Source organism: Psammomys obesus, unplaced genomic scaffold (assembly GCF_907164565.1).
Source record: "Psammomys obesus unplaced genomic scaffold, mPsaObe1.curated_primary_1811, whole genome shotgun sequence".
Lineage (NCBI taxonomy): Eukaryota > Metazoa > Chordata > Mammalia > Rodentia > Muridae > Psammomys > Psammomys obesus.
In genome coordinates, this window is record NW_026596051.1 from 13,007,555 (window position 1) to 13,018,003 (window position 10,449).

The 10,449-nt window shown below is 52.9% G+C and overlaps 2 protein-coding genes across 4 annotated transcripts in view; one reads left to right on the plus strand and one right to left on the minus strand.

Annotated features, from left to right (window-relative positions):
• The window catches only part of Nacad (NAC alpha domain containing), an 8,916-nt gene extending 4,700 nt beyond the window's left edge, over positions 1-4,216 (plus strand). Inside the window, exons 2-8 of the mRNA XM_055623893.1 lie at positions 1-1,538; positions 1,666-1,775; positions 1,857-1,928; positions 2,169-2,315; positions 2,417-2,557; positions 2,706-2,828; positions 2,920-4,216. The exon at positions 1-1,538 is cut by the window's left edge and continues 2,044 nt beyond it. Coding sequence (XP_055479868.1) covers positions 1-1,538; positions 1,666-1,775; positions 1,857-1,928; positions 2,169-2,315; positions 2,417-2,557; positions 2,706-2,828; positions 2,920-2,934 — 2,146 coding nt within the window. The 3' untranslated portion in view covers positions 2,935-4,216. The remainder of the gene's footprint in view (positions 1,539-1,665; positions 1,776-1,856; positions 1,929-2,168; positions 2,316-2,416; positions 2,558-2,705; positions 2,829-2,919) is intronic.
• Positions 4,217-4,293: 77 nt separating this feature from the next.
• The window catches only part of Ccm2 (CCM2 scaffold protein), a 56,159-nt gene continuing 50,003 nt past the window's right edge, over positions 4,294-10,449 (minus strand). For all 3 annotated transcript variants that reach the window (XM_055623896.1, XM_055623895.1, XM_055623894.1), the window contains 4 exons: positions 8,012-8,069; positions 7,274-7,412; positions 6,624-6,762; positions 4,294-4,960 (listed from right to left, as the gene is read on the minus strand). In XM_055623896.1, the coding sequence (XP_055479871.1) occupies positions 4,680-4,960; positions 6,624-6,762; positions 7,274-7,412; positions 8,012-8,069 (617 nt within the window). In that variant the 3' untranslated portion in view covers positions 4,294-4,679. The remainder of the gene's footprint in view (positions 4,961-6,623; positions 6,763-7,273; positions 7,413-8,011; positions 8,070-10,449) is intronic.

The window sequence follows — 10,449 nt, forward strand, 5'->3', positions numbered from 1 at the left end:
GTCTCAGCAGGATGAAGGGATTGCCACAGTACCCCAGGAGTCTCCAATGATGTCATCCCCACCCCTGCAGGGCTCAGATCCCACCTCAGACCCAGACTCTGAGGCTGTGGTCACACTGGGACCACAGCCAGATGAGAAGGGTGTTACCATACCCCAGGTTGCCCCAATATCATCACCTTCACCCCTGCAAGGCTTAGACTCAACCTCAGACCTAGAATCTGTGGTTACAGCCACAATGGAGTCCGAGCAGGCTGAAGGAAGTCTCACGGCACCCCAGGACACCTCTGTGATGACACCTCCACCTCTTCAAGGTACAGATTCCACCTCAGACCCAGAGCTGATAGCTCAAGATACCTCTCGGGCCCTGCAGAGAGAAGCAGGGACAGCCTTGGACACCCCGGAGACTAAGCCTTCAGCTTCCGAGGCCCATCAGGAGTTAGGTATGGCTGTAGGACCAGAGCCAGTGCCTGAGGAGCAGGATGCAGAACCCCCTCCACACTCAGCACTCCCAGCCTCAAACCAAGCCCAACAGAATGGTTCAGGGCCAGCTGTAAAGGCTGACAACTCTAGGGCTCCAGGAGAAGAGCCAGGTCCCATCATGAGCACAAAGACCTCTGAGTCCGCATCTTGCACAGGGGAGAAAGAAGCTGAGAGCATAGCTGCAATCAAGAAAGGAGCATGTCTTGAAGCCCATGATGGGGTCAAGACCCGCTCACCTCAAAGAGAAGCTCCCAGAGCCAAAAACAAGCGGGGAAGAGGTCCCAAGCCACCAGGGCAGGGAAATGGATCCAAGTCAACATCCCAAGGTGCCGGGGAGACTTTCAAGGCACATTCTGCTGCAGGCTCTGAGGTCAGCCAGCCACAGCAGAGGAGTTCAGCTGGAGAGGGAAGGGGCCTGGGCAGCAAGGACACCTCAGGCCCCAGGCTTCCTGTGGCTATATCTGTACAAGCCAGGCTGGACTCCTGCCCAGGGTCCCCAGCAGGGGCCACCTGCACACTGAGCAGGGTCTACTCTGAGGAGACAGCCAGGTGTGCACCACCCTTCCAGCACCTGGAGCCTATGGTGGGCCTGGGCAGTGCAGGACAGCCTCAGGTGACGCCCGGCACTCTTAACCCCTCCCCAGCACACTCTGCCAATGACCTGCCCACCACACCCCAGAACAGGCTCCTGGACCCTGACCCTTCTGCATCCCAGCCATCCCCGGGCCCCCTAGCCCCCTGTCTGTGCCCCACTCCTCAGAAAGCCTCTGTGGAAGAGGAGGAGCCCCCAGCCTCTCGAGGTCTGATGCCTCAGGCAGGAGCCCAGGGAGCTGCTGCCGTTACCTCAGGATCCACAAAGCCTCTGGGGGCCCGGCAGCGTGTCAGCCTCTCACCTCACTCCACCCTCAACCCCAAAGTGACCCCCACAGATGCCAAAGACCTGGCTTGCGTCATCTCAAGCCCCAGCCAAGTGCCTCCTCCCTCTGGGACCCAGAACCCATCTGGCCCTCGAGGGTCCCCAGTCCATGAACAAGAGGATGAGGACAGCCTGGAGGAAGGTAAGGGTATGTGCAAGTCAGGGCCTGGGCCAGTTGGACTCTTCCTGGTGGCCGGGGGGTGGGGAGGGGGACTAGGGAATGGGACTCTGCAATAGTAAGAGGCCCTCATTCCTCTCCCCTTCCCCAGACTCACAGAGGGCCCCAGGCTCTGGCCAGCATTCAGATAGCCACGGGGAGTCGTCTGCTGAGCTGGATGAGCAGGATATCTCACCTCTGAAAGCCCAGTGTCCCACACAGGTGCTGGCCGGGGAAGGGGGTGGGTCTGTGGCTGAGCACAAGGCCAGACCCTACAAATGCTTAGTCTTCATCTTTCTGCAGGACCCAGCAGGTAGCAATGAGGAGACCATTGCCAAAGCCAAGCAAAGCCGAAGTGAGAAGAAGGCTCGAAAGGTCAGCTGAGGGCAGGCCCCCTAGAGGGTCCTGGGAGAGGACATCTTTACCAACAGCCTTCAGGCCCTGTGGCCAGTGAAATCCTATCCATGGAAAGGGCTTTGAGTCAAATCTATAACTCACCCGTTCTCCTAAACACTAGAGTGTCCTGAGGCCCTTCCAGAGGGAGGGCAGCCCGACATGGGGAAGGGCAGCCATCCCATCACAGGTAAGGTCTGAGTCTCCTGCCCTCTGCCTCAGGCAATGTCGAAACTGGGCTTACGGCAGATTCAGGGAGTCACCAGAATCACCATCCAGAAGTCCAAGAACATCTTGTTTGTTATTGCCAAGCCAGATGTCTTCAAGAGTCCCGCCTCAGACACCTATGTGGTCTTTGGTGAGGCCAAGGTCTGTTTCGGCTACACCCATGCTGTGGTTTGGGGGGCTGGCCTGGGAAGACAGGCAGGAGCCAGCGAGCTCTACTCACACAGACCTGTCCCCTTCTGCAGATCGAGGACCTGTCCCAGCAAGTACACAAAGCTGCGGCAGAGAAGTTCAAGGTGGCCTCGGAATCATCAGCCCTGGTCTCTGAGTTGGCACCCGGACCCCGGGTGAGGACAGAGTGCGAGGAGCAGGAGGAGGAAGATGAGGTGAGGCTTAAAGGCTCTGGAACAGGTGACAGGTGGCTGGGGGTGGGAGGGTGAGGGTTAGGATGGTATTCTACTCTGCCTGGGCAGCACCCTGCTTCAAGAGGCCTCCTCAGGCAGCTTAAGCCACCTCCCTATTTCCCTCTACCAGGTGGAGGACGCTGGACTAGAACCTCGTGACATTGAACTGGTGATGGCTCAGGCCAATGTGTCCAGGGCAAAGGCTGTGCGGGCCCTGAAGGACAACCACAGTGACATTGTCAATGCCATCATGGTGAGCAAGCGCTAGCCCCTTCTTCAGCCCAGATGTCCCTTGTAAAGTCCTCTAGAAAAGGCCCTCTTCTAACATGACTCTTCCTCTACAGGAACTGACAATGTAGCTGCTGACTGGAAGCTGGGGCCACTCTGCCTCTCCCTATCTCTGCAGCCCAATAAATCAGTGTCACATCATCACCCTTTGAGTCCCCTCCGTTCTGTGGTATAGTCTCATCACCCTTGGGTGTCTCTTCAGAGCCCTTTGATGTCCCTTCACTGCCCTCTAGTGTCCCCTTAGCACCTGATATTCACTGTCGTCTCACTGCTTTGATGTCATCACCATGTCCACCATCACCCTGTAAGTGTCTCATCCATCTGTCTCCCCAGCACCTCTGACATCTCATCACCCTCCTTTGGTCCCATCATCCTTTTCTGGCATTCTCTCAGACCCAGCTACAGCACCATGGTTGTTCACTTCCTGTCCTTCCCCCTGCAGTTTTGAGCACTGAAATGTGGTTGGCCTGGTCCTTTCCTTCCACATACAGGCTGCTGGTGTGCACAGGGGAAACTAGGAGATAATAGGGCACAGAGTGGACTTTGGCTTGTCTTTAGCATTCCAGGAGAGAATTAGCTGCATGTAAATTAACAGTGTCTTCACTTCCCTGGCTTGGCCTAGGCTCCCATGACCAGGCCAAGGAAGTGACAGGCCCAGCAGGTGACAGGAAATAGATTCAGGTCAAGTACTGCCCTAAAGCCACGGTACTGCTGAGGAGATCATCTGTGAGACCCCAGGGATACTTTGGCTTGCCCTGGATACAACTGAGGCGTCCACAGGGGCTCTGCCACAACCATCCCAGGACAGAGAAAGGCTGGTGCTGTCGGCCCTTCTGTCCAGAACGCAGACCCTCCTCCTTGAGTGTGGACAGCAGAGACCCCTGAACAGTCTCCTCGCCTAGGAGCTTCTAGGACAGCCTGACCCAGGTCACTTCCCTCCTTTCCTGCTGGCTAGAAGACTTCGAAAGGGTCTACAGGGTAGAGGCCAGAATGAAGTTAACAGGCACAGGAGAAGAGCTGACTGAGGAAGGGGACAGAATGAGGGCCATGGGCCCCGTGTCAGCCTTCCAGAAGACCTAACTCTCAGCTCTCTGGTTGCACTCTTCCTTGTATACTGCACTTCTGAGCATCAAAGAAGCGTAGGCAAAGGGCCAGAGCCTGCTACTGTCCTTGGGATAATTGGTACATAGAATGCAAAGGTCAAGGTAACCCTAGCATGTGAGTGAGATCCCAAAATCCTCCTGTCCCTTGTCCACAGAGCCAAAGCAGAAGCAACAATCTTCTCTTCTACCCCAACTCTGGGTTCTGTGGGCAGTTGTGGTCCAGCAGAAAGGGACCAGAATGGAGACCCCCGGCTTCCCCCACACTTTGTTGACAATATGGCTTTCAACCAATTTGGACGGGAAAAAAAAATGCTTGACAACTGAAGATTAAATTATTCACATTGTAGTAAACTTTTTAAGGTCTCTGAGAATTAGAAGAGGAAAATCATGTGCAAAATCTCAGCTGTCCAGGGCCAGGCCAACAGGACTGGCTCTTCCTGCCAGCTGCAACTGGCCCTCCCCAAGTGGGGATATGCTACAGGCATTGCTGAGCCCCTGAGGAGCAGGCACAGAGGCTTCTGTCCTGTGTTGGGGCAGGTGTCCTGTGGCAGCTTTCCACTCCTTCACAGTAGAGGACCTGGCCACCAGAGCCACCTGTGTCTGCAGCCTCTCCCTAGCTCCAAGCTAGGAAGGGCTGACACTCAGGTCTGGGCATCTCCTCCCAGGAAGGCCTGGGATGGCTGTGAGAGACAAGCGTACACTGTCATGCCCCATCAAGCTGAGTCCTGGTCCATGCTGCAGCCTAGTGCTTCAATATCGCTACTGATGTCCAAGATCATGCGGTCCCACTCATCTCCCTCTGAAGGCGCAGACCGGTCGTCAGGGCTTCCTGTGGTCCTGTTCCCATTGGTGGTAGAGGTGGAAGTGGTGCTCAGGGCACGGCGATGCCTGCCAAAGCTGTCAGTGATGATGCCACGGCCGTCTTTTACCCCAATGGTCTCCAGGAAGTTTTCAAAGTGCTGACTGTCCTTCTCAGGGATAAAGGGCCTCAGACCTGCCAACATACAACCCCAGAGTGACATCTCAGGGGGGCTCAGGAACCTCAGACCACACAAGCTGTGCCTGGAGCCGGGTTCAATTAAATCTGACTCTGATAAGGGCCCCAGCTATGAACATCTTGCTGTCTGTCAATCTCACTCTCTTTGGCTTTGAGTCATGGCACCGGCCAGGAGCCTAGGACCTTCAAAGCCCCTACCTTATAGGGAGAAAGCCAAGGCCACAAAACCAATGGCAATGAGGTTTGTCCTCAGAGACAGTACTCATGCCAAAGCCAGTAACCAAACCCATAATAACCTCCCCAAACAGTAAACTGTCCTCCTCAGGATGACCAGCATCTCATAATCCTGAAACCAGAACATTGATGTGGGCAGACAGGCTGGGCCCATGCAGACGGAGCGAAGATTTCATTAACACAATGGGCGAGTTTACAGACAGCATTTCCCCGAGCTGGAGCCTTAAGAGAACCCCTGGCATACCACTCACACTACTAGTTGCAGAACATGAGAAGCAGGAGGAGTTCAAGGTCATCCTCCACTATACAGGGAGTTTGGGGCCAGCCTAAGCTATATGAGACTGTATCGTAAACCCAAACTAAACCGAACCAAACCCACAAAACAACCTGCTTAGGTGGGGGCCAGGAGGTGGAGGAGAGGCCTAATGGCAAGAACTCCCTGAAGAATCTAAACAGCAGCTGCCCAAAGCTCAGCTTTTTCCTAACATACCTTTTCTGATTTGTCTGATATAGCAAGGTTGATCATCTTGCTATATTTCGTTCTAGCTAACCTTGAACTTGCTATCCTCCTGCCTCAGTCTCCAGCCTCAGTCTCTCAGGTGCTCAGGTTATGGCTGTGTCCTATCATGCCTGGTTCTATACCCACTTCTGACACAGAGGCAGCTGAGAACAAAATGAAAAGGAGCTGGCTTCAGGCTTCTGAATGTATATTCTGGGCTGGGTGCTAGGGACCTGGAACCTGAACCTTGCTGGGTACCTGGTCCAGAAGGCCTGCAGAGTGAGGAGCTCAGACTTGACTCTCGTGGTTCTACAGTCCTTCACCTCCCAACAGCAGAGGGGCCCAGGCAGGCAGCTGATGCTCACCAGACCAATACAAAGCAGGATCAGCTGACCTCCCTTGGTTTACTGAGAGCACAGGTAAGGACCTCACAGCTTTCAGTCAGCTACTACCAGCTCACTGTGTTCTGAGCGTTGGCAGAAGGGAAAACCACAGAGGCACTACTGTCCCTTCCAGGTGTGGGTTTATGACGGGCTGACACCCAGAATGGCCGTGACTCTGAAGAATGTGCTGGGGGTCTTGGAGGAAAGGCTCATTGTTCCATCTAAATGGTGCCTTTGCTTTCCCACTCAACAAGTTTCTATATGCTCCAAAACACACTGACAAAGACACCTCCTTAAAGAGTCCCTTGACTCTTTCCAGCAGTACACTTCTGACTTGATGTTTAGACTTAGTCTCAGGACCCTTTTTACACTTCCTGGAAGAGCCCACTCGGTTCAGCTCAGGGGTCTAAGCAGAGTGAAAACAGGCCTTTCCAAGCAGCTGTGTCAGTCCTGCAGCCTCAGCAAAGCTTTCGTGATAGATATACGCCTGATGGACTCTGCACATGCCCAGAGGAAAGCAGCGGCCCTCCTAAGCCTCACTCACCAAGCAGCAGGAACTTGCGGCTGTCTCCATAGAGCTGCCGCAGGCTAATGCAGAACTCATGGATGGAGGCCCCATTGCGGTATTCGTGTAGCAGTGCTGCAAACTGCTGGATCTCCTGCGATGACAGCTTGGTACGTAACTGTCAGGGAAAAGAAGTGCGGAGTATTGAGGTCACAATGCCAACCATGTGTCTCTGTCATCAGGGCCAGCTCAGGAAGCACCCAGAGGACCAGAGTGAGCACATATCTGCTGTCCTGAAACAAAAGGGGGTCCCTCGTGGGTCTCCAGTCCTTCACCTCCCAACAGCAGAGAGCCCCCAGGAAGGCAGCTAATGCTCGCCAGGCCAATACAAAGCAAGATCAGCTGACCTCCATTGGCTTACTGAAAACAGTAGGGCTGCAGGGAAGGAAGATAGCTCTGCATGGAGCAGCAAGTATATATATATGTCCCAGGGGTACACAGATCCAGAAGGCTGACTTCAAAGACATATCTAAGATGCAAGGAGGCATTAGGCCTAGGCACCAATGGAGCTGCTGTTCCAAATCAGCACCAGCATGGTCCAGGCCAAATAGCCCAGTACCAACTCAGGACCACAACTCCCACAGACCATTAATAACCAAACCAGGCAGGTGACGAGACTGGCTGCCTACCGTGAGCATGTAGTCCTGCAGCAGTTCCGTGGCACTGGTACTCAGCTCGCTCTCGCTGACAGTCTTGCTATGGGGTGATGCTTGCATGCAGAAGGGCAAGGGTGGCAGGCCTCCCACATCCCCAGAGTCAGGGAAACAGCTGCAAAGGTACAAGGTATAACATGGGTGGGCCCTGACTACTCAACCCTCAGGACCCAACCTCATATGCCTGGTTAGGGCTGGGGCCTGCTGACCTGCTTACAAATACAACCATATAAGCAAAGGACAGTGACTAAGGAAGAAATGCCTGAGCACAGCCGCCAGTGGAGATCAAGAAGATCCCAGGAGTCAGCCAACCTTACAGTGGAGCTGAGACCCCCAGTGGGGGGTTCTCAGATGGGTTCTGAGCAAAGAGAGGGAGTTCAGAGGAGGGGCTAGGATAAAGGGCTTGGCCTGCTCAGGTGGTGTCCAGAGCTGAGGGACAGCAAAAGCAGAGGCAGGAAGGATGGGGGAATGCACAGGCTAAGCTAACAGGCTTCAGGAGGGTGCAAAACACCACCATTCAGTGTGCCTTTTCCAAGAGCATTTCTGGAGGTCACAGAAGGTAGGGAGGAGAAAGGACTGGCAGGGCTCTACAGGAGGACATCTGAGGCACTGGACTCAACGGGGCTGAAGGGAACCTATAGGACCACCAAGCTAGAGGCTAGACACAAAAGACCATTCGCTGAACTAAGCCCAGGGCCCAGTGCATGTACTCACAAGGTGCTGGCTTCAGCGTCATAAGTGTCCTTCATGTCCACTTTCGTGGAAGAGTCATCTGCATAAAAGATGTTGAATACTTAGAGGACTTTCAAGTACTGGGTAGGTGTTTGAGGCCCAGGTACCCAGCTGGCCCTGAAGTGAGTACTCGGTGCAGGTAACCCCAAGGTCACATCTATAGGCAACAGCAGCAGCCCAAGCTCTGGGGACTTCATCATGGAGCTTCCCATCCTGGAAAAGTACTGAGGGCCCAAGGCAAGATTCCCAGACTTGAGCCCATCCCTCTTGAGGATTTTGTGAAATACAGAAATACACATCCTGCCATAGGCTGGGACAGAGTCCACAAAGGACTCACAGATGGCAGCTGCTTCTGGAGATGTCAACTATGTGCTCAACTATATCACAGCAGTAATGCCACAGGTCCCTCAGCAGAAGCCAGAGTTAGGCAGCGAAACCTCAGCCTGGACATCACTGAGTCCCTCAGTACAGCAGAGCATCTGGCCCACAGCAGCTGCCTGCATAAGGTCCAACAGAAACCACTCTGTGTAGTTAAGACTGCACTTGGCTCTTCCAACTCTGAGGAAAGACACTCCAACACCAGGACATGCAGCGAGTAAAGCTTCTCAAAGAGGCAGAATCCTGGGTAAGACCAACTGGGAACAGGAGACTGGTGATGCAAGAGGGGCTGGGTTTGTGCAATGGCATCCGAAGATGTCACACACTCCCCCGGGAGTGTGACTGCAACGGTGCAAAGCAAACAGTAATGAAGGTTACTAATTAGTAGACCCTGAAACAGGGAGATGACCTTGGACTTTGTGTCTTGTGTGTGTGTGTGTGTGTGTGTGTGTGTGTAGGGGGCAGGGGTTGATGTGGTTACAGCAATCTGCTGTGGTTTGGATATGCAGTGGCTTGAATACTAAAGGCCTTGTCCTAGCTGATGGCACTGTTGTAGGAGTTGTGGAAAGCTGAGGATGTGGGGCCTAGCTGTGCAAGTGTCCACTGGGACTGTATCACATCCAGGACCCCTCTGTCTCTCTGCTTTCTGGCCACCAGGAAGTGACAACTTTGTTCCTCCTGCTGTCCCATCATGATGCTCTCTCACTATGGCCCAAGCACAGGGCTGGCCATGAATAGTGAGCCAAGCAAACCCTCCCTCCTTTTAAACCATTCTTCTCAGTGCTTGTCACTGTGATGAAAGGCCTAACACAGCTTTCAGGTGTGTCAACGGGAGATGCGGCCATCAAGAAAGGCAGATGTACATGGCTGCAGTGAAGACTGAGGAAGTCTCTAGAACAGCTTTTCTCAACCTCTCAGGGGTCACATATCAGATATTTACAGTATGATTCATACAGTAGCAAAATTAGAGTTGTGAAGCAGCAACTAAACAATTCCACAGTTGGGAGTCAACACAACACGAAGAACTGCATTAAAGGGGGCAGCATTAGGAAGGTGACTCGCTGCTCTAGAAGCCGGAAACGTCAGGGAAATGGGAACTCTGGAGCCCCTAGAAAGGCTTCAGTGCCAGGAAACGTGTGTTGGGCTCTGATGTACAGAACACCATGAGGGCACGCTTGTACTGTTTGAGACACTGTGCTGGAATCTGTCAGGACCCTGCAAACAAGCCAGAAATGGGCAGAAAGAATAGAAGGGGTGTGTGTGCCATCCCTAGGGAGGTCTCAGGACAAGGCAGCCACAGGCACTACTGTGTGCTTCCTGCAAAAAGTCACATATCACACATACATCATATATCATACATACATACATATATGCTAAATACTGTTGTTTTTGAGACAGGCTTTCTCTGTATAGCCTGGCTGTCCTGGATTCACTTTGTAGACCAGGCTGGCCTCAAACTCACAACAATCCACCTGCCTCTACCTCCCCAAGTGCTGGGACCTTATATACTTAATAGTTACAAAAAACACAGTTATCAAACTAGGGATGAAGCCTGACTGACAGTGTCTAGCATATAACCCCCTGTGTTCAATCCACAACACCATATAAAAACTGGATATGGTAGCAAATGCCTATAATCCTAGCACTCAGAACCTTTTGAGAACCCTTTCAAGAAGAGGAGTAATGGGGGTAGTGACCCAGCTTTCTTTCTTTCTTTCTCTTTTCTCTTTCTTTTTTTTTCTCTCTTTCTTTCTTCTGTTTTTTGAAACAGGTTTCTTTGTGTTGCCCTGGCTGTCCTAGAAGGTGATACAATATCTTTAACCTTTAATCCTAGTATTTAGGAGGCAGAGGAAGGCAGATCTCTCTGAGTTTGAGACCAGGTTGGCCTACATAGTGAGCTCCACACCAGACAGAAAAAAAAGAATGAAAGAGAGAGAAAGAAACGAAGAAAGAGAAAAAGAAAGAAAAAGGAGAGAAAGAGAGGAAGGAAGGAAAGAAGGAAGGAAGGAAGGAAGGAAGGAAGGAAGGAAGGAAGGAAGGAA